General features: G+C 46.0%; 1 protein-coding gene across 1 annotated transcript in view; it reads left to right on the top strand.

Moving 5' to 3' along the window:
• CD99L2 (CD99 molecule like 2) overlaps positions 1 to 24196 on the top strand; it is a 36511-nt gene that overhangs the window by 6653 nt on the left and 5662 nt on the right. The window contains exons 2-5 of the mRNA XM_042782925.1: positions 14537 to 14599; positions 15459 to 15530; positions 15655 to 15735; positions 19439 to 19504. Coding sequence (XP_042638859.1) covers positions 14537 to 14599; positions 15459 to 15530; positions 15655 to 15735; positions 19439 to 19504 — 282 coding nt within the window. The remainder of the gene's footprint in view (positions 1 to 14536; positions 14600 to 15458; positions 15531 to 15654; positions 15736 to 19438; positions 19505 to 24196) is intronic.

Genomic DNA, 24196 nt, shown 5'->3' with positions numbered 1-24196 from the left:
TGCAGGGATAGCATTGCTTCTAGGCACCCAAATGACAGTGCATGTGTGTATGCCGACCCATGTATATGCACAAATCTATAAATGTTTGTATATGTAATGACTTGTATCTATATAAGCCAGCTGTGAGTTCATAGTGATGTCGCCAACTCTAACCCGTTACCACATGGATCATTCTAGCCTCCTTCCCCTTGCTTATCTGTCACCTCCTACTCCAACAGTGAGAAACTCGGTTCTCACCACCTCCCACTCATTAAGTTAATTGTTCAACTACAGTGTACAAGTAGAGTGATTTGTTTCAGAGTTAATAACCTGTACACCACTGTAGGAAACTATGTGCCCTTCTGAAGGTGCCATAGCTGTCAAGTTCAGTTGAGCAAGGGTTGGGCAGACAGGTCCACTTCTGAGGACAAATTTGCGTGGGAAATCTTTCCCCTGGAGCCTTTTCAGTTACTTGTGATCAGTCAGGTGGGGTGCTGGGGGCTGGAGGGACGGCACCTGGGCTTGACAAAATGCAGAGCAACCTGTATGAACTGGGGTGCGCTGGGAGAGCTCGACCCATATTTAGAGGAGTGTTGGGCTGTGACGCTTCCTCCTATAAAGTCACATGTACAAGACTGTTCTTCATGTTCCAAAGAGCCGAGCATTCAGCCTTCCAGTGGGGCTGAAGGCAGTTCCGTCTGATACTCTGTGTGTGTGTATGTATATGTGTGTGAAGTAAGTTGTTTTTGGAAAGATACCAACTCAGTATGTCTTTGGTGGCTTGAACTGATTTCCTTTTGGGACATTCTTTTCATAACTTTGTCTACAGGGAAACAGCCCTTCCAAGAGCATACTTTAGTATTGTTTTGTTTCATGCAAACATCATTAAATCTAAAAATCTTTTTTATATGTTTAGGATTCGGAGACTCAGATGCGCTGAAAGGAACGTCCTCAGTGAAGCGTGAGTACTAAATCCACACAAACTCTATTCAAAGCAAACGATAGTGAATATGCACCACCCACTTAGAATATGGAAACAACGGGTGGCCTGCGTTTTACTTGATCAAAGGAAACATGATTATCTTAAGTTGCTTTATTTAAAAGACAATTGAAAAATCCTTTCTTTCCTTTGGAAAATACCAAATATTGTATGATAACTGATGGTTCATTCTCTGTGGTCCAAGTCACGGTCCCGACTGTGAGGAGCCTGTGGTGACCTCTGGCTACTGCCTTCCTTGGCTTTGAAGCAAATAAAGGAGTTATCACTCCGTTTAGATTCTTTCCTTTATAATAGCTTCTATTCAGATGGGGTCTGTGTGTTTTAAACCAGGTGGAGTCTAAGTTCAGCCCCCATCCCAAGTTGGAGGCAGACAAGTAAACATGACAACTCAGTTTCTTAAGAACTGAATGGAATGAAAGTTCAATTTACACATTGTCTCCATTTTATACCCTAGAAACAGGTGATAGGTATGTTAATGTGTTTAGGGAGACAACTTGAAAAGTGACCTTGGCCCGAGGACATGCTCAGTGAGTCAAACAGAAACAAAGTTGCTGGGAACTGACATTCTCCCCTCTGCCTAAGCCCCCATCAGCTGATGACAGGAAGCCGTGTGACTCATCTGGTGCGCAAGCGCACTGGATTAAAAAAGATTGCCCCCTTAAACTGTTGTTGTTGTTGTTGTTATGTGCCGTTGAGTCGGACCCGATTCATAGCGACCCCTCCTTGGGTTTCCGAGGCAGTATCAGTACGGAAGTAGATTGCCCAGTCTTCCTTTTGAGGAGTGGCTGGTGGGTTTGAACCACCAGCCTTCTGGTTAGCAGTCAAGTGCCTTAGCCACTATGCTACCAGAAACTGAGGCGAAGGAAATTTCAGCCAGTCATCAACTATCTCATGCCCAAATCCTGAAATTTTTATGAATATGCATAACCCTCTCTCTTAAAACTTACAAAAATTATAATTCGATTTAGATTTGGGGATCAGATTTGGGTATAGACCCCTGTCTCCTTGCATTGCCGCTTTGCAATAAATAATTTTCTCTCCTCTTAATAACTCAGTGTGTAAACTGTTTTGGCCTGACTGCACACTGAGCAGGGAACCTCATTTGGTTCTGTTTCATGTTGTCTCTCAAATATTAAGCTTTGTCATCTGTTTTCCTTTCCTTTGAAAAAAAAATAAACTGTTCTTTTCAGAAATACATGAATACTTAGAAAGTACAGCTGAGGTTCCTCTTGATCATCCTCCATCCTACTAACACCCAATCACAGCCCAAGAGAGAACTGCTTAGCCAGTTTGGGATATGCTAGTCCCAATTGGTTTCATATGGTATCATCTATCTATCTATCTATAGACCTAGATTGTATTGTGGTTTTTGCTTGATGTGACGTGTAGGACTGAATCATACAGTCATATGGATATTATTTCAGAACTTGCTTTTCAAATTCAATATATGTAGAAGACCTGAATCTGTCCGTCTATCTCTCATCGCTCTGTCGTCTCTATCATCTCTGTCTTTCGTCTCTGTCATCTGTCTCTGTCTGTGTCACTAATCTTTCTACCATCTGTTGCTATCAATCATGTATTTGTTTATAATCTGTCTCTGTCATCTGTCTGTCTTTATCTCTCTTAATCATCTGTCTGTCTATATCTAGCTAGCTCATCATCTGTCAGTCACCCTTTTATTTACATCTACCTAACCACCTACCCTACTCTTTTTAACTGCTTGAGTGCCAGCTGTGTACCAGTGTTTTCCAGACACTGAGATCCAGCTGTGAACAATTCGACACAAGCTCGTGCCCTTGTGGAGCTGGTGATCAAGTGGTGTGGCTTTGCTCTGATTAATGCCATTTACTTCCTGGCAGACATGGGGTTTGTTTCCAAATTGCCTGATTACAGATAGTGCTGCAGTGAACTTTCTTGTGCACGTCCTTTGTGCCCAAGCGCAGTGGAGTTACGGGCCCGAAGGGTATGTGCATTCTGTATTTTGATGTTGTTGTGTGCTGTGGAGTCGACTCCTGCTCACAGCAACCCTATCTGACGGAGTGGAACTGCCCCATAGGGTTTCCAAGGCTGGAATCTTTACGGGAGCAGATCACCAGGTCTAGTCTTCTATGGAGCTGTTGATGGGTTCAAGCTGCGAACTTTTTGGTTAGCTACTCAGTGCATTGTGCCACCAGGCCAAATTGTTTTCCAAAATGGCTGGATCATTATACACTCCCACCAAAACTGGTGGAAGATTATCTATTTTCCAAGCCCTGCACCAATACCAGATTCAACCAATCAAACAAAATGTTACCAACATGAACAAAATAATATATCGTATTGTTTATTATGCATTTTCCTGATTGTAGTCCGATGGAGCACCAGTTCATATATTTTTGACCATTTTTATTTTCTTCCTTGGTGAGTTGTCTGTTCATCTTCTTTCCTTGTTTTTTGATTGCGTTGCTTGTCTTTTTTTATGGGTTTATGAGACATCTTCATATGTTCTAGATCAAGAAAGGCAGGGTCTCTGGTGTCAGAATGCCTGGGCTGGAACCCTGCCTTTGCCACCTATTATCCATCACCTTGGGCAAGTCACCTGACTTCTCGGCACCTCAGTTTCCTCATCTGTTATGTGAGGATAATAATTAGTCCTACCTCCTAGAGTTACTATAAGGATTAGATGAGATGACCTGTGTGAAGTGCTCAGTAAGCACTGACCATTATTGTTGTAATTTAAGTGATTTAATCAGAAGGACCGACTATGACTGGACCTCTGGGGTAAGAGTCAAGAGGAATGCACACCTACCAAGGAATTCCTGTCACAATCCCAGCTGGCTTTCTTGCAGAAATGGACAAGGTGATCCTAAAATTCCTATAGAAATTCAAGGGACACAGAGTCACCAAAACGATCTGGAAAAAGAACAAAGTTTGAGAACTCATGCTTCCCAATTTCAGAACTTACTATAAAGCTACAAATAATCAAAATAGTGTGGTACTGGTGTAAGGATAGACATGTAGACCAGTGGAATGGGATTGAGAGTGGAGAAACAAACCCACACAACTATGGTCAATCAACTTTTGACAAGGATGCCACGTCCATTCAATGGAGAAAGAATAGTCTCTTCAACAAGTGGTACTGGGACAACTGAATTCCAACATGCAAAAGAATGAAATTGGTCCTACCTCACACATACACAAACTTAACCCAAAGTGGATCACAGACTCAGAACTATAAACCTCTTAGAAGAAAAGTTCCTTTTTTCCTCATCTCACATCCTTCAGATGTGAGAAACCTAGTCTCATTTAAGTTAGTGTTTCCACCGCCTTGATGCGTCATTTCTCTCTGATTGCTTTCAAGATAAGTTCTTTGTCTTTAGTTTTCAGAAGATGAATTGTGAGATGTTTTGGTGTGGATTTCTTTGGGCTTTTCATACTTCAGATTTGCTCAGCTCCTTGAGTCTGTGGGTTGATGTCTTTCACCAGATTGGGCACGTTTTCTGGTATTACTTGTTTGAACCCTTCCCCTGCGAGTCTCTGTCTTCTCTGCTTCTGGGACTCTGCTGATGCAGGTGTCAGCTCTCGTACTGTTTGTCTGCAGCCCCAAGAGACTGTCTGTATTTTTTTCAGCCTGTTTTTCAGCCTCGTTAAATGCAGCACATCTGACTTCAGGTTCATGAATTTTGTCGTTTTTCATCACCACACCACTATTGAGCCATGCCAGCACGTTTTTTAATTTTGTTATTTTATTTTTCGGTTTTATAATTACCTTTTGGTTCTTTTATATATTTGCTGTCTGTTTCTTGAGATTTTCTAATTTTTTTTTTTCATTTGTGTGAAGGGAATTTATAATTACTTGTCAAAGCCTTTTTATGATTTTTATTTTAAAATCCCTGTCAGAAAATTCCAACATCTGGTTGATCTCATTGTTGGCATCTCTTGATTGCTTTTTCTCATCTAATTGGTGAGTTTCATGGTTCCTGTCTAAGGAATGATTTTCTATTGTATGGCTGGGGGGGGCAGAGATGGAAAATCAGTCAACACTCAGCCTATTGACCTTCCCTGCATAGCAGTTGGGATGCCCCCCACTTCTGCTGGTTGGGGGATGGAGGATCAGCTCCTTGTTGGTTGGCTTTGCTGACACCGCCAGACGGAGAATCAGAGCATCACCCCTGTCTTGTGTAGGGCAAAGGTCAGCTCCTCACTCTGGCTCTGCTGAAAGTGGAGTTGAGGGGGCGGGTTTTGTCCATTGGCGTTTCCCTGGGGTAGGAAACAAGAAGGTTTTCTGTTCTGTCAGGTCATCCTTCCCCAGGGCCGTTGGAGAAACAGGTTTTTCTGGGAGCATTTTCATCTGTGCTTGTTGGCAGTTCTGAGTTGGCAGCTTTTGCCGTGCCCTGCCCAAGATATCTGGAAGGCAGTAGGAAACCAGGACAGTCACTGTTGTCGTTCCTCAAGTCCCATGGTGTCTCAGCAGTCTGCCTTCTTTCCACCCTTGAGAGTTTTCCTACACTTGTTCGGTGTGTTCTGTCTAGGTTTATCCGTTGTTACAGGGAGGACCTGGGAGGGGTGGGTAACATGGCTAGAACCACCAGCCCAGTCTTTTAATTTAAACATTCAGGACTCACCTGTGCTCTTGTGATCATAGGCGGCCCTGTAGGAGCCTCAAGGAGGAAGACAAGAGTCTTGAGGTCAATTTGTCTAAGCCATGAATTGGCTGCTGTATTTTGTTACTAAATGTGCTACCCTTGCTGTTCCCAGCCCCCCCTCCTTTTAGAGATGGGACCATGTCACCACCACTACAGCCAGGAGCCCAGGAACCACCCGAGCAAATCCTGCAGGTGATGTGGCTGCTCTGAGGACGGCGGTATAGGAGGACCCAGGGCTCCCTCCGGTCCAGTGCTCAGAGGGCTCAGTGAGCTACCCAGAATTGTAAGCCCTGTGTGTGCAAAGCCAGCCAAGCCCTCCACCTGAACGCAATCGTGTGCACCTGCCTGCTCACTGTCTTCTGTTTTTCCCATGAAAAGTCCTGCCTGGGAAAATTTCAGGGAGAAAACAAGGCGTTTGTCCTTCCTCCTCTTTCTGACCACTTTCCTTTCTGACCACTTTCCTTTCGGAAGGTGTGGTGATTTAGGTTTTATGAAGCTCATCCAGTCTTTCCTTTGGGCAGAGAGAGCTTTTGGGAATGACATTATTTTAAAGTGACATGTGTCAGTGAAACTTTGGAACTCAGTGCTTCTTTGTGACTCTTTCCTTTAGTGGCGTTCATCTTTCGCCAGATGTGTCATTTTACTGGTCAGACGTCTTCACTGATGTAAGGACTTGGCCTCAAGAGAGGGGGCTTCAGTCACTGCTCCCATCCTGCAGCTTGTTCCCAGTACCTGTGGACACTCTAGCACATTCCAAGTACCATTCCTAGCATCACTGTTTGCCTTATAGGCCTGTCTATCACTTGGCCGAAAGTTGAGCCACGGGAATTGAGTTCAGTTCCCAGCCTGGAAGTTGTCTCAAGGCCATCATCTCAGGGGGTTCCCCCATGCTCCAGCAGACCAGTAAGCCTGGTCTTTTCTGTGGTTTTGAGTCACATTCTCTTTCGACTGCAAGCGTATGGCTGGGAAGCATCCAATGACTACTAGGACCGTTTGATGCCACTGCTCATGTTCACTGCTTTTGCACCAGTATGAAAATGTCAACCCAGTGAAAGGGGCCAAATAACATCTAAGGTTAATTATGAAAATAGTTCTGGCCTCACAGACACATAGTGATCCATCAAGCACACTTGGAGAGCCTCTGTCCTAGAAAATGGCTCTTCATAATTGTGTGTCATCAGTAAGTTTTCATTCTAGGCAGTGATTCTTTTCAGTATTAAAGTGCAGTGAGCATGTGTTTGTGGGGCTGGAGAAGACAAGAAGGGCATTTTCAATGTCTTCCTTTGTATTAGTCTGTACGTGTACAATTTCACTTCTGTAGACAGTAATATAATGTAGTTAAGCCTTTGGGAGGGAAATTGGTAAAATCTGTCACAACGGACACTGTGCATCCTCTTTGAAAGGGGCTTCTATGAAACGAACACATCCGTCTGGGGAGGACTGACGTCCTTACTGTGGCGAGTCTTCCATGTGCACAGTATGTCTCTTCCTTTATTTAGGTCTTTTTTTATTCGTTTTCATTAGCACTGTGCAGTTTTTTAGCTTATAACTCCTGTATATATTTGATAAGTGTATATGAGCTCTCGTGGCATTGGGCCTAAGGCATTTCACTGCTACCCAGAAGGCTGGTGATTCAAACCCACCAGCTGCTCCCCAGAAAAAGGGAGGAGCTCTGCTGGTGTAGTGCCTAGGGCATTTGACTGCTAACCAGAAGGCTGGCAGTTCAAACCCACCAGCCACTTCTTGGAAGGAAGGTTGGGCGGTGTACTTCCATAGTGATATCGCTTTGGAAACCCAAGGAGGGGTCACTATGAGTCAGGTCCGACTCGATCGCAGTGAGTTTTTTTTTTTTCTAAGTATTTTATTTTTTGGAGTAATTGTACTCTCTTTGTTAGCAGCCAAGCACTTAAACTGTTATATCACCAGGCTCCAAATATGTTTTTAGTTTCATATTCCATATATTTATTGTTATTATATGTAATTTTTATACATTGATCTTGTATCCTGCAACCTTATTGAACTTAGTAATTTGTTCTAGAAGTTTTTTTTTGTGTATGTGTATAGACTCCTTGGAATTTTCTGTGCAGACAATCATATCATTTGCAAATAGGGACAGTTGTATTTCTTCCTTTCCCATCTTTATGCCTTTTATTTCTTTTTCTTGTCTTACTGCAGTGGCTAGAACTGACAGTACTGTGTTAAATAACAGTAGTAAGAGTGAATGCCCTTGTGCTATTTCTTGATCTTAGTGGGAAAGAATTCACTATTACACTGTTAAGTCTGGTGATAGCTGTAGATCTTTCCTAGATGCACTTTATCAAGTTAATGTAGTCCCCATTTGTTCCTAATTTGCTGAGAATTGTTTCATGTGTGTGTGTGTGTGTATGTATATATTTATGTGTTCGATTTTCCCACATCAATTGATATGATTATATGATTTGTATTGTCTAGCCTGCTGATACAGTGGGATACATTGATTGTTTTCCAAGTGTGGATTCAAACTTGCATAACTGGAATGAATCCCATTTTTTCATGGTGTATACCTCTTTTTATGCATTCCATTCCATTTGCCAACTATAACTGAGGATGTTGCATGTAAATTCATGAGAGATACAGGTTTGTGGTTTTCATTTTTATACTTTCTTTGTTTGTCTTTGTTTTCAGGTCATGTTGGCCTCATAAATGATTTGGAGAGTATTCCTTCCTCTTCCATTTTCTGGACGAGATTATATAAAATTGATGTTAATTCTTCTGAGTGTTTGGTATAATTCTCTAGTGAAATAATCAAGACTTGGACATTTCTTTTTTTATAAGCTTTTTACTTAAAAATTCAAATTCTTTAATGGTTATGGGAATATTCAGATAGTCTGTTTCATCTAGGTTAAATTTTGATAGTTTGTGGCTTTCAGGAAGTTTGTCCATTTCTTCTATGTTGTCAGATACATGTACATTGATAGAGAACTGCCTGAAATGCAAGCTGGATTCAGAAGAGGATGTGGAATGAGGAATATCATTACTGATGTCAGGTAGATCTTGGATGAAAGCAGAGAATACCAGCAAGATTTTACTTTTGTTTAATTGACTGCGCAAAGGCATTCACCTGTGTGGATCACAACAAATTATGGATAACATTGCAAAGAATGGAAATTCCAAAACACTTACCTGTGCTCATGAGGAACCTGTGCATAGACCAAGAGACAGTCATTGGAGTTACTGCATGGTCTAAAGGGTGTGTATCTTGTTCAATCTGTATGCTGAACAAATAATCCAAGAAGCTGGACTATATGAAGAAGAACGCAGCATCAGGATGTGAGGAAGGCTCATTAACAACCTGTGATATGTAGATGATGCCACCTTGCTTGCTGAAAGTGAAGAAGACTTAAAGCACTTACTGATGAAGATCAAAGACTACAGCCTTCAGTGTGGATTACACCGCCACATAAAGGAAATGAAAATCCTCACAACTGGGCCAATTAGCAGCATTACAATAATTGGAGAAAAGACTGAAGTTTTCAAAGATTTCATAAAACTTGGTTCCACAATCAACACCAATGGAATCAGGAGCCAAGAAATCAGATAAATGGAGAAAAGATTGAAAGTGTCAAAGATTTCATATTACTTGGTTCCACAATCAACACCAGTGGAAGCAACAGTCAAGACATCAGATGACATACTGCACTGGGCAAATCTGCTGCAAAAGACCTCTGAAGTGCTGAAGAGCAAAGATGTCTCTTTGAAGACTAAGGTGCACCTGACACAAGCCATGGTATTTTCAGTCACCTCATATGCATGTGAAAGCTGCACAATGAATAAGGAAAACCGAAGAGTTGATGCTTTTGAGTTGTGGTATTCGTGAAGAATACTGAAAGTACTGTGGACTGCCAGAAAAACTAACAAATCTGTCCTGAAAGAAATGCAGCCAGAATGCTCCTTGGAAGCGAGAATGGCCAGACTTCATCTCACTTACTTTGGTCATGTTTTCAGAAGGGACTATTCCCTGGAGAAGCATGTCATGCTTGGAAAAGTGGAGGGTGGACGAAGAAGGGGAAGACCCTCAACAAGATGGATCAACCCAGTGGCTGCAAAGAAGGGTTCAGACATAGCAAGGATTGTGAGGGTTGTATAGGACCAGGCAGTGTTTCGTTTTGTTGTACACAGGGTCACTGTGAATCGGAACTGACTTGACAGCACGTAACAACGTCAGATACATGAATGTAAAGTTGTTGATAGTATTCCCTTATTATTCTTACAATGACTGCAGGATCTGTAATGATATTCCTTGTTTCATTGCTCATATTGGTCACTTTCTGTCTTCTCTCTTTTTGTATTTGTTAGTAAAACAAAAGGTTGATCAGTTTTCTTGAATTTTTGAACAAGCAGTTTTTGGTTGCGTTCATTTTTGGTATTGCTTTCCTATTTTTGGCTTCATTGATTTCTCCTCTTACATTTATTATTGTCTCCGTCTGCTTTCCTTAGTTTTGCTTTGCTTTCTTTTTCTAGTTTTTTGAGCTAAACACTTGGATGGTTGAGATCTTTCCTCACCTTTAATGCTTTAGCGGCATCCCTCAGATTTTAATACTTTGTATTCTCATTTTCCTTTTCATGGATTTTTTTCATTTCTTTTGAGACTGTCACTTTGACCTGTGTTGGTTTTCTTTTTTCAGATGTGTATTGTTTAATTGCCAAGTGTTTAGAGATGTTTCTTCTTTTCCGTTTCTAGTTTGATTTCATTATGGTCTGCCAAAGGGGCAGGGAGGCTGCGTCTTCTGACCTCCTCTAACCCCACAAGAGGAAGACAGATCACCATCAGTAGCCCAAGGCCTCTTCCTGCGAAGCCAGACATGCTGCCTCCCTCCAGCCCTTTCACCAACCCTGACATCAACTGTTCCTCACGCAGCACCCACCACCTCTCTGCTGGGGTCGATAATTTGCTGTAGTGGCCACACAGAATTCACAGGTTATGGAGTTTATTAGGGAAGCAACAGGGTACAATTCAAGTTCAGAAACATACTCAGTCTGTCTCAGCCCGCCGTCTCTCAGCCAACAGTCTCTCTCCCAATAGTACTTGTCTCTCGGTGTCTCTCTCAGCAGTACATGTCTCTCGTGTCTCTCTCTCAGCAATGCATGTCTCTCACATCTCTCTCTCAGCAATGAGTGTCTCTTGCATCTCTCTCAGCTGCAGTGAGAGATTCCTTCTGCCTCCAGGAGGGCTCCTTTTGAGCCTGGCAGAGTGGCCAAACTAACCAATCTTAACATCAGAATTGTATACACCTGAGAGAGAGAGAACTTCCCAGAAGATTGTTTTGTGCCACTCTCAACAGAAATACCCCAAGTGGATAACTTTAGCAATCAGGAGCTACTTGGTTGCTCATGGCAAATTCCACCACAGAGTTTACAAAGACTTATGGCTAGAAAAGCCACACTATGTAACTTACTACACCGCATGGTCATAGGCCACTCTATAGAATTTCAGTACAGGTATGCATCGCTTAATGTCCGTGATGTGTTTTGTGAAATAGGACGTTCTGTGACTTGGACATTGTGTGAAGCCCTGTGTCTATGGGGTGCAGGGCTCCTGGGTGCACTGGCCCAGGGGCTGCTGTGTAGTCCGCAGCCCGGCCAGCTCCTGCTGTGGACGCCTCGGGTGAGTGCTATGCCACTTGCAGAGAGGGCGACCTCGTCTGTGAGAATCTGCTTGGGGAAGGAATAGTGTGGGCCGAGGAGTCTGAGGGCACCTGAGCCAGGGCTGAGGTGCCTGCCCAAGGGGCATACGTTTTCCATTGGCACCCTTCAGGACCATATCAGGCAATATGCAGGGACTAGGCCTGCCAAGTTGTGGGAGCTGACCCCTCAGGTTGGGAGTTTAGGCCTGGCCTCCATCACTGCAGACTAGGTAGCTTTTGGACTGTGTGCAGCAGCCAGGCAATGGTGGGGGTCCGACCTCAAGACAAGGGTCTGGCCTCTCGCACTGAGACACCTGGGTGCCCTTGCCCACGGACCTATATGCAGTTGGACGTTGCCCACATGGAAGTTAAGCAGCACATACCTGTACTTTGAAATTTGTCATGGTTTATTTTCTGGCCCATGCTGTGGTCTCAGTTGGTGAATGTTCCATTGGCATTTAGTTGTTGATAAGTTTATTCTGCTGTGCTGGGTGGAGTGTTCTATAAACAATCAGATCATGTTGTTTGATGATGTTGGTCAGTTCTTCTTTATCCTTGCTATTTTTTTTTTAAACTTTTTATTGTGATTTGGGTGAAATTTTACAAAACAGATTCATTTACATCCAACAGTTCACACACATTTTGTTTAGTGACACTGATTACAATCCCCATAGTGTAACAGCTCTCCTCCCACTTCTTCCCTGGGGTTACCCTTTTCCCTGTGTCTTTCTTGCCTATGCATTCCTGCCTCCCTAGCTCTCTTCTCGTATAAATGCTGCCCTTCTGATCTCCCATGGTTGACTGTCCCAAGGAGTGCATGGCCCTGATGTGGTTATTCAGCTCGTAGGCCTGTCTCTTGTTTGGTCAAGAGTTAAGCCATGGGATTGAGTCCAATTCCAGGCCCAAAGGGCAACCAGGGGCCATAGTCTCGGGAGTTTCACCAGTCTATATCCAACCAGTAATCCTGGTCATTTTTATGTTTTTGAGTTTTGTTCCACATTTGTTCTCCCACTCTATCCAGGATCTCCAGTTTTGATCCTTTGCCAAGTGGTTGGCATTGGTAGCTAGGCACCATCTTGTTCTGGTCTCAGGGTCATTTAGGCTGAGGTTCTCATGGTCTATTAGTCCTTTGGACTAACTGTTTCCATGCCTCTTTGATTTTCTTCACTCTTCTTTGCTCCGGACAAGGAGAGACCAGTAGCTGCATCTTAGATGGTTGCTTGCAAGCTTTTAAGACCCAAGTTGCTACTCATCAAAGAAGGATCTAGAACAATGTTTTTGTATACTGTATTGTGCCAATTGAGCTTGATGTCCCCTGTGACCATGGTCCTGAGCCCACAGTGACTCACTCCTTCCATGTACTTGGTTATGGCTTTGTCCTGTTAGCTTTGTAATGCGTATGGACATTTTCACAGCACGTGCAAATACATGTATAGGAATATCATCTGCCAAACCTCTGCGTGGTCATGGGTATACTTCTGTTTGACTACATCAACTGGGTGGTGGCAGAGAGAGCTTTTGCCCCTATTGGCAGGGAAGCTGTGCTTTTTGGAACAGAGAGTGTGGCTCACCAGTGGTGACTCACAGGCATGGGTTTGGCACCCCTCTGGACACACACAGCCATTTATCCAGTTCGTGCCTAGACTCCAGTGAAAGGCCACCCTGATACTGTCTTCTCCAACCGCCCCAACACAGGCCTTGCATTGGCAGAGGTGGGAGGTGGCTGGTGTGAATGGGCCACAGAGGTTTGCCTCTTGTGTTCAGTGTGACCAGGGTCTCTCCGTCTCTTAGGTCCCCAGTGGTGAGCTTCAGGCCCTGACTCTGTCTGCTAGAGGTGGAGGTGTCTGGGGATCGGGGAGGGTGAGGACGGGCTTCTCTAGTCCTTTGAGCGCTATCAGTTTATGTTTCATGTATTTTGAGGCCCTGTTGTTCACTGTAGGAGCCCTGGTGACACAGTGGTTCACTACTCGGCTTCTAACTGAAAGGTTGATGGTTCAAACCCACTAGCTGCTCCTCGGGGGAAAGATGTGGCAGTCTGCTCCTGTCAAGACTGACAACCTTGGCAACCCTGTGGGGCATTTCTTGGTCCCACAGAGTCACCGGGAGTTGGAATCAACTCGGCAGCAGTGGGTTGGGTTTTGCTTTGGTTCTTTGGTTCTCTGGTGCCATTTAGAGGTGTTACCTCTTCCTGGTGAGGTGCTCCTTTGATCACCCTATAATGTCCCCCCGTGTCTCTAATGGGGATTGTTGGGTTATATCTGACTGTGATCCCCCCGCCTCCTGCTTTGTGGTTTTTTAATGTGGTAAAAATATACACACTAAAACGTTCACCAACTCAGTGACATTGATGACACTTTTCATGTGGTGCCACCATCATTACTCTCATTTTCCTGAAGATTCTACCACCATTAACATAAACTCAGTGTCCTCCAAGCAAGAACTGCCCCTTCCACCCTCCTTCCACCCTTGGTAACCATCTTTGGTTTCTATGTATGTGCTTATTTCATAGAAGTGAGACCATGTGGTAGTTGTCCTTTTGCAATGGACTTACTCCACTAAGCATGACGTTTTCAAGGTTCTTTAGTGTTATGGCATTAGCACGTCATTTCTTTTTATGGCTGAAGAGCGTTCCATTGTATGCATGGAGCATACCTTGTTTATCCATTCATCTGTTAATGGAAACCTGGGTTGTTTCTAGCTTTCGGCTATTGTGGAAAGTGCTGCAACGAGCGCTGGTGGACAGGTTTCTGTTGGCGTTCCTGCGTCCGCATCTCCTGGGCCTGCACCTGGGATTGGGCTTGCTGGGGCACACGGTCATTCTGTGTTCAACTTTTTGAGGAACCTCCAAACTGTTCTCCACAAGGGCTGCACCCTTTTCATTCCCAGCAGCAATGCATGAGGATTCCGTTTTCTCCCCAGCCTCAGCAATGCATGTTGGTTTCTGTTTTTTGGATCATTTCCATTCCAAATGGGAGTGAGGTGGCATCTTGTCCTGGTTTGCATTTGTAGTGCCGTAACAGCTAATGAGGCGCCCTGGTGGCACAGTGGCTGCTAGCCGAAAGCTTGGCAGTTCAAACCCACCAGCTGCTCTGCAGGAGAAAGATGAGATGATCTGCTTCCATGGCACGGACAGCCTCGGCAGCCCAAGGCCCTTCTACCCGTCCTGTAGACTTGCTCGGCACGGGGACTGGCTTGCTTAGGGTTGATTTGTTTTAATGACATTGGCATCTTTTCATGTGCTCACTGTGACCTTTACACTCTCTTTGCAGAAGATTCAGAGGTGCATTTCTTTGATCCACAGACAACCCCGAGGACCTACCCAAGAAAGACAGGTAATGCATTGTGCGTGGCTATGGGGAGTGTGAAGACCACATTACTGTTGACTGCTTGCTGCCTCTGTCTAAAAGGGAGGAAGGGCAGGGGGAGCACAGTTAGTAACCAACCTCGCCCCCACTTCTGGCTCAGGGAAGTCGGCCTCAGCAGTGCAGTGCTCCTGTCTTGCAGAGGTCAGCTCGCTCCGTCTCCGTCTGTCTTCTCCCTGAACTTTTCTCTCTCTCTACTATCTCTCATAGTGGGCACGGTCACAACACAGTCTTGATGTTTAAGAAAATGAACGATTGGAGAACTCGTGCCAGCTGTGTACTTGCGATGAAGGAAGTCTGTATTTTAAAAGGATTTGATTGCACTCAAAGACCTAATATTTACAATAGTAACCACCCTTTTTTATAAAATGTTGTGTCGGGGGATGGGTATTCCCTGTAAACACTTGGCGTTTCTAGCATACTCTCTCTCATACTCTACTGGGAGCCGCAGGCAGTGTTCTCTACACTTACGGTACCAGGTTGATAATGGAGGAAACCGGGCTTGGAGCTCTCTGAGACCGTGCCCAAGGTCTGCAGCTCCCTGGTCATTGGGTCCTCTACCAGCAGACATGTCCTCAGGCCCCAGCTCCACACTTGCCAGCTCACATGCAGGATCACCTCTGCCTCACCACCCTGCGTCCTAAAGAATCTGTCTCATTGAACCCTTTAATATCTCTGTTATCCTACTCAAAGTGATGCTTTGGTGGCCCTACAAGAGCCTCGAGGCGCAAGACAGGAGCACTGCACTGCTGATGCCGACTTCCTTGAGCCAGAAGTGGGGGCGAGTTTGGTTACTAACTGTGCTCCCCCTGCCCTTCCTCCCTTTTAGACAGATGGGATCGTTTCACCACCACCACAACCAAGAGGCCTTCGACGACCCAAGTGCCAGTGAATCTTCCAGGTAACGCGGCTGCCTTGAGGAGGGCAGTAAGGAAGGACCTGAAGCTCCCGCTGAGGGCAGTGTCCAAATGAGCTGCGCACTTTAACCACTTGACTGTTTCCTTTATTTGTTGGGGCCACTGAAGGTGATTTTGACTTGGCTGATGCCTTGGATGATCGCAATGATCGAGATGATGGCCGTCGGAAGCCAAGTGCAGGAGCAGGAGGTAAGTCTACTGGTCAGAGCCACTAGCCCACACTGTAGCCCTGTGGCGAGGTTCTGTTTCCTTAGCACAACAGCCCACAGAACCACCCTTGAGCTGGCAGAGCTGGGGACAGTCAACACCCATGGAACCCAAAGACAAGGTTCTCAAACATTTGGCCTCAGGACTCCTTTATTGTCTTGAAAGTCACTGAGCATCCCAAGAGCTTTTGTTCACATGGGTCATAACTGATATTTATATTATTAGACCTTATGACAGAAAATCTTTAAATCTTTATTCATTAATTCATTTTAAGTAAACAGCAATAAATCCCTACATATAGACACAGGTGACATATTTTTATGAGAAGTAGGTATGTTTGGCAAGACAAGACAAAATGTGTTGAGAAGAGTGGCATTGTTGGGCACGGTTGCAAACTTCTGTGCTGTCTGTCTGCCTTAACGGAAGAGCTGGACTCTCACATCTACTTCTGCAGCCAGACACTGGGATATGTGGTGGTTGAAGTCGAGGACACAGTGTGGCCTCACACAGATAAGCAGTGGGATTTTCAGATCACTGTAGACATTCTTCTTGGCTGTGACACCAAAACGTGACAAGTGGCTGTTGCTTCCAGGTAAAGCGCAGAGTGTGGAACGTGAAACCGTGTCACTGACCTTTCCGTACTCGGTTCCATTGAACCCATTGGACTCTCTTGCTCTTTGAATGGACCTTGTAGCATCTTGCATTGGACATGTGGACAACATTGGTGGCCTGAGCTGTGTTGAGCTTCCAAATGGTGCCACCTTTCATTATACAGTACCCAGAAGTCACAACATTTTTTCCTGTTTTTCATTTATTTTGTTGTTGCTGTTGCGAATATACAGAGCAAAATGTACACCAATTCGGCAGTTTCTCCATGTACAATTCAGTGACAGCGACTACAGTCTTCAAGTCGTGCAGCCACTCTCACCCTCGTTATCTGGGCTTTGAACTGGTTCCATCTGGTTCAGTCATAGCTAATGGAATGAAATTGGCACAGACTCAAATTTTAAAAATTTGGGCAAGGCAGAGTGGTAACCGGAATGGGAAGAATTACAGGTTAGAACCCTAGAATGGGAGAGTCTGAAGAGGTGTATTGAGCCCTTTCAGGAGCCTGATGCAGGAGATTGGATCATTGCAAACACTGTGGCAAGTGACACACATTCAAAGTGGTGCAGCTGCCAACTTTGAGCAGGGTATTGTTGTTTCTGATTCTGCTGGTCAAGAGATTTGGTTACTGTGCAATGTGCACAGTGCCCTTGTTTTCTAAGAGGTAGATTAAGTTTCTGGCAGGGCGTTGACCTGTAATTTTTCCTTTTCTGGTTACCATACTGGTTCACCCACATTTTACAAATTAGAGTCTGTTTTGGCTTCACTTGGTCGGCCATGACTGAACTAGGAAGAGCTCGTTCCAAGCCTGGACATAAACTTACTGCCCCCTAAAGTTCTCATCTCTCTTTTGAGTTGCTCTCGTCTCTTTGATCTCCAATAAACAGATCTTGAAACAGCACAGTGCTCAAGGCAGACAGTGGTTACTAGTTAAGCTGTAGTTTGGTTTTAAGACTTTGGGGATATTTTTGGTTTAAGATTTAAAAATTAGCTCAGGGCAGTAGTTTCTGGGGTTCATCCAGTCATCTGGCCTCCAGAAAGTCTAGAGTGCATGAAAATTTGAAATTCTGTTCTGCATTTTCTCCCCTTTGATCAGGATTTGTCTGTAGAATGAATCCTTGATCAAAATGTTCGGTAATGGTAGCCAGGAACCATCCAGTTCTGGTTTCCACAAGTCACATTTGTTAATATCATCACCAATCTCCTGGGGAAAGTCTTGGGAAGTCTCCTTGGGAAGTATTGAGAAGATCATGGTGCAAGATACACATTTTTCAAAATTCATTTTTTTTTTAATTGCCTCAAGAGCTCAAATTTTTATCACTGGCAATAAATACCATCAGTCGTTTTTGTTCAAGTAATAGGCTCACTTCATTCATTTTTAAGAGAAAGTTGGCCATATATTCAGATCAGCATAACCATTGTTTAGCTGTCATTCAATCCTTTTAGTAAAAATGGTCTTCCATGAGCAATCCCAACCTGCTGCCATAGAATCATTTCTGACTCATGTTAACCCGTGCGTCACAGAGGAGAACTGCTCCATAGGGTTTGTTTGTAAAGAAATTGTCCATGGGTTTTTGTACCTGTAATGTTTATGGAAACAGATCACCAGGCCTTTCTTCTGTGGCGCCACAGTGTGAGTTTGGACCACCAACCTTTAGTTGTTGTTGTTGTTGTTATGTGCCTTTGAGTCAGACCTGACTCATAGCGACCCCTCCTTGGCTTTCCGAGGCAGTGTCACTACGGAAGTAGATTGCCCAGCCTTCCTTCCCACCAGCCTTCTGGTTAGCAGTCAAGTGCCTTAGGCACTGTGCTACCAGAGCATTTTATCATTTGTGCCACCAGGGGAAGTAGCTGATATGGCTCAGAACAGAAATAATCACACAATGGCACAAATGGGCAACAGAAGCACTTAAGTATACTGTCCATTTCATCAAGGAGCCCTGGTGGTGCTGTGGTTAAAGCACTCAGCTACATTAACCAGCAGGTCAGCCGTGCAAACCTCCCAGCCACTCTGTGGGAGGAAGATGTGGCAGTCTGCTTCCATAAAGATTGACAGCCTTGGAAACCTGACAGGCAGTTCTTCTCTGTCCTGCAGGGTCGCCGTGACTTGGAATGGACTCAATGGCAGTGGGTTTAACAGAATGTTTAAGGATTGCACCCTAGGGTGAATCTATAATAAAATGACCCAATTTTTCTGCCTTCTGTATAAGTCTTCTATTGCTGCATCAAGATGGCCACACACTCAGCAGGTTAAGAAAAACCCAGTTACTGTCTCACGACTTTTGCTACTCAGGAGCTCAGGAAGAGCTCAGCTGGGTGCCCTGGCCTCCTGGGCTGCAGTCACGGTGTTGGCCAGGACTGGGGTCTCATCTGAGCTTTGGGCTTCTCTTCTTAGCTCGCGTGGTTCTTAGGGAGAGTCCATGCCCTTGCAGCTGCAGAACTCTTGAGTTCTTGCCTCTTGGAGACAACAGGAGGGAGGGGCGGGAGGGGAAGAGAAGAGAGGACCTCGGCTGCTGAGTGATCCCCGGGAGCCAGAAGCCCCTTTGAAAGCCCTCACCTGTTAGCTCAGACCCTTCTGTGACAACCTCTCTTGTGATGAACTCAAAGTCATTCTCTGGAATGTAGTGGACAGGGCTTCTAATGGGTTCATTCCAGTTTGAGCCCTGCTGAGAATTTGCATTTCCTCCCCAAATACACTGAATCAGACTCCATTTTAACAAGATCCCCAGGTGAATCTTACAGAGCTGGAGATTTTGTCATAATGTAGATTCTGATTTAGTGTATCTGCGGTGGAAATGCAAGTTCTAGCAGGGGGGCAAGCCGGATCAAAGCCCTGCTAGTGTAACCTAACATCCTCATGGCCCACTCACGGTCAGGGTGATGGGATTACAGAGTGCATGGGCGCTGGTGGGCAGGAATCTCGGGGCCCTCGGAATCCCGCCCACCACAGTTGTCTAGGACTTTCTGAGGTGAAAGTGACGGCCATTTTCTGTGGGTGCTGAGCAACGTAACAGAAGTGTCTTGTTTCCGTAGTTTTCCCTGGTTTTGGTCATTGAAATGCATACTTTATTTTCTCCAGGTATTTCAGACAAGGATCTTGAAGACATACTAGCGGGTGGTGACTACAAACCTGACAGGAATAAAGGTAGGAACATTGCTTCCTCCAAACAAATGCCTCATCTTCGTTGGAAAGGGGAGTCCACTGGCACCAGGTTAATTACGCCTGTTGTGAGGACCAGAGAGAGTCATTGGGAAGAGGATCCTCCCAACCAGAGGAGCCTGTCACTCTCTCTGGTCCTCAGGAACCATAACGGGTGCTGCCTCAGCAAACGCTGGTGTGGAGCCATTAGCCGAGGCAGCACCTTGGCACAAGGCACAACAGGCGAATTGTGGCTACAGACAGCTCTTACTTGCCCTTCACTGTTATGTTTGCCCTCACTTTGAAAGGATTGAACCAACCCCAGCTTGCAACAAATTCTTCATCACACTGCACTTTCCAGCTGCACGCTCAGGCCGAGCGAAGGGACCGCATTTCAGCGGATGATCTTCAGCCTGAGAGGAATCCCCCGAATGTATTTTCCAGCTTGTAGGAGCCCCCTTCCTTGTCTGCAGGTGCCAGTGATGGTCTCTCATCAACAGGTCCCAGTACCTTTCCCTTGCTGTACATGCAGCTTTTAGATCATTGGAAAGGCATCAAGCCTTTTCTTACACTAACGAAACCAAAAACCAAATCCACTGCCGCCAAGTTGATTCTGAGTCATAATGACCCTATAGGATAGGACTGAATGGCCCCCAGAGGGTTTCCAAGGCTATATAAATCTTTATGGAAGCAGGCTGCCTCATCTTTCTCCCACAGAGTGGCTGGTGGGTTGGAACCACTGACCTTTTGGTTGGCAGCTGAGTGTTTTAACCACTGCACCACCAGGGCTCTTTCTTTCACTAAAACCAAAAGCCTGCCATTGAGTCGAATCTGACTGAGAGCAACCTCTGTAGGATTTCCAAGGCTGTAAATCTTTAGAGAAGTAGATTGCCTCATCTTCCTCCCACAGAGCAGCTGGTGGGCTTGAACCACTGACCTTCTGGTTAGCAGCCAAATGCCTTACCCAGCATGTCACCAGAGTTCCTTTCTTTCACTAAAGTAAGGTTAAGTAAGAACTGTATGGACCTGTTCCAACTTACCTGCAGGTTCCTAAAGATGAAGTTAGGAATGGACCTCATCTGTACCCTGTAGCTTAACATTCGTAAGAGGTTGTCAAAATTGTTCAGAAGGGCTCCTGGGTACCCTTTACCCAGCTTCCTCTGATGAGACCATCTTTTTTTTTTCTTAAATACATTTTATTGAAATATAATTTATGTCAAATGAAATACACTGATGAGACCATCTTATGTGACCCTACTCAATTGTGCAAACCAGGAAGTTGTCAGCTGGTCCAATACTGTTAAGTCAGAAGCAAACCTTAGATTTCTTCAGATTCAACACGTACTCTACACACACATGTATGTGCGCACGCGTGTGTGTGTAGGTCTGTGGAATTTTATCACTTGTACATTTGAGTTCCACAGTCAGGATACCGAACTGCTCCAGCTCCACGAGAAAACTCCCTCAGGCCGCTCCTCCACATCCACCCCCAAGGTCAGAGAGCTTTCGCTCCCAGTACAAATGCAGAAGACTGAGGATGTCAACCTTCCATTGTCATGCGCATCAGTATACAAGGGAGGGAACGTGGGGCTGATTTCTTGATATGATTGTAATGTGATTGTAACTGGCTGGGGTTGTAGCTTGTGGCTTTTATGACTTGTGGCTGTGACTTGCTACAGTTGTAACCACTGTGAGTGTCACAAGATGAGCAGAGCAAGTTGTAACCCCGACCCACTCCCAACGTTTCTGGCCTTTCCTTCAGTAGCAGTGTTCGCCTCTGACTCGGGGATGCTCAAATCCAATTTCTCTCTGCAAACACCTTTGCAGGTAGTGTCATCTAGAGCAAAAACCTCTAAAAGCTTCTAACGGAAACTCACAGGCGTCAGGAGAACATGTAACATTTAAAGGCCAATTACTCCTGGGTGACAGGTGGTATTTCCAGATGCCAGTTGAGGGCAGTAGTCGTGCGCATAAGCATGCGCACAATGAAAGCCAGAATGACACGTCGGCTCAGCCTTATTAAAGGTTCATGTTGTAGCAAGGAAGGGGTACGGGGAAACTCTCTAATTAGGCTCATGTCTGAACTCGTCTTGTAAAGAATAATCAGTTGTTCACTTGGGTTATACCCTCTGTCATTATAGGTGTCAGTAGTAGAAGATACAGGGGGTCCTGGCCGAAAATCCCAGTGTGAGACTAAAATTCAGTCATGAGGCGGCCCTACGGAATGCAGACACTGTGCTTTCCAGCCGCGCGCTCAGGCCGTGAGGGGACCGCGTTTCAGCGGATGGTCTTCAGCCTGAAAGGAATCCCCCGAATGTATTTTCCAGCCTTGTAGGAGCCCCCTTCCTTGTCTGTAGGTGACAGTGATGGTCTCTCATCAACAGGTCCCGGTACCTTTCCCTAAGAGTGTGGTCCGTAACCCCCCACCCTCACCCTCACCCTCTTCCTTCCCCTCTACCATGTGTCCCATCATCACTTGCACTGAGAAACTAGAGGCCAAGATGTTTCAACTCCTCTTGTTCTCCCCCTGGTATCTGCACCCTAGAGTAGGCAAGCTCTACTCCCCCTCATCCCAAATTGTTCTGTGGCGCCCTGACACCTCTCTTCACGTCTGGTGCAGTCCTCTCGCACGTCTGACGCTGGTGATCACCTTTCCTCGTGGGCCTGCCCTGTTCCCTCCCCCTTTCTCTGCCTCATTCGCTGCTTCCTCCTAAACACAGTCGCCTCCTGGGTCTGTGCCCAACTCAGCATGCCGCTCCGCCCACTCCCCATCAGCCGGCGCCTGGGTGAGCAGTGACTTGCCCACAGGACGGGCTCACTTTGGTGGGTGGGGGGTCAAATATTCCGTTGAGGTTTTAGGAATGTGCTTCCTTATCATCGCAGACGGCCAGGAATCCCTAGAGATGCGACACGCTGAGCCTTTGAATCTGGATGACAACCTGGGAGGGTGTGGAGGAGAAGCAAAGAGGCAGGCCCTGTGTCTATTTCCCATAATGCCCTCGGTGGCACAGACCACCGTAATGGCCTCGGTGGCACAGACCACCGTAATGGCCTCGGTGGCACAGACTATGATGTTCAAGTTGCTGTGAGCTCTTGAAGCCAAGTGCTCGTTCAGGAAAAGCTAGCTTTACTCCACCTGGAGGTGAAAGAAAGAACAGAGCCCAGAATCTGGAAATGTGGTGACGTGAACACATCAGCAGTGGCCACCTTTGTGAGCTGTCCCCCTCGACAGTGGGGACCCTGAACCCTCACAGGTGACATGGTGCCTCGCATCCTCCTTTCTGATCTGCACTCTCCAACAACAGTGATTGTGTTTTTAAAAACACTGGTACTCCTAGTTCTGCACATAGCCATCCATGTCCAACCAGGGCCTTTAGAAAATGCGTGTAACTCAAGATGCAGCCCCCGGCTGGGACAGAACCCTCCTCATTTTCTTACCTCGGGCTCTGATTGGTTCAGGGAATGTCAGCGCTCGGGGGGGGGGGGGTTTGCGACATCCCAGGGCAATTTCCTCAGAAGCCCAGGCCCTCCCACCACGGCACCCATCGCTTGTCTTGTCGGAGACAAGACCAGCTCAGATCCCTCCCCCATGCACCCAGCTTCCTTCTAGAGAACTCGTGTTGACGTGTGTCATTATTGGCGTGACACTGTCATTTATTGTCCCACCTCAGTTGGACCTGGTGTCTCTGAACTGGTGCCAGGTCCCAGACAAGGCGGCGTGCCGTGGGGTGACGCGATTCGGCGGGCCCCGCAGCCTCCTGGCGCGGCGAGGGAGGCACACAGCCCCCAGGGCGGCCCAGCGAGCCCAGTTAGGACTGGTGCAGTAGGACCCTCGGGCTTTGTGTAGCTTAGAATTCAGAATGTTTCGGGCTTTCGAAAGGGAAGGTGATGCTTACGCCTAGTGGTTACATAGCACCCCAGTGGGGCAGGGGATCCTGTAAGCAACCACATCACTGTAGCTGCAGGGGAAGGCAGAACTCGCACCACGTGGCAGAACTGAAGACCACAGACAGCTTTGCTGCTTCCAGGCGGGGTTTGCTGGGAGACGAGCTGCACACAAAGGGTGGTTTTCCGAGCTTTTAAAACCATTCTTTTCAACATATTTTGAGATCACAGCAGCACCATATGCAATTGCAGGGAATAATACAGAGGGGCCCTGTCACCCGTCACTCCGTCTCCCCCACGGTGCATGACTCTCCTCCACCATCACAACCAGGACGTTGACGTGCAGATGGTCCACTGACTTCGTTCACATTTCCCCAGCTCTACATGCATTGGTGTGTGTGTGGTGTGTGTGTTTCCACCAAATCTTATCACATGTGTAGGCTGGTGTTGCGGTCATCTAGTGCTACTGTGATAGAGACACCATACGTGGCAAACAGGGATTTATTCTGTTACAGTCCGGGAGGCCCGAAGCGCGAGTTCAAAGTGCCAGCCCTGGGGGCTTCAGCTCTGCCTCTTGCTCCCAGCCCACCGGAACTGGAGGTGTCTCTCCACACAGGTAGTTGCCGGCTGCCGAGGCTGACAAACCCGAAGTCGACAAGTAAAAAGGCACAGTCCTCAAATTATCAAACCACGTGGCAGGCTGATTCAAGTCCATTAACAGATTAACTGATTCAAGGCCATTAACAGTCCCAAGATCGGCAGCTGGCAAACCGCTGAACAACGACTCGGCTCCATGCAGGACCCAGGTGTACC

Source organism: Orycteropus afer, unplaced genomic scaffold, assembly GCF_000298275.1.
Source record: "Orycteropus afer afer isolate SDZICR_OR568_19922 unplaced genomic scaffold, OryAfe1.0 scaffold00519, whole genome shotgun sequence".
NCBI lineage: Eukaryota > Metazoa > Chordata > Mammalia > Tubulidentata > Orycteropodidae > Orycteropus > Orycteropus afer.
This window is presented reverse-complemented; position numbering and strand designations above follow the sequence as displayed.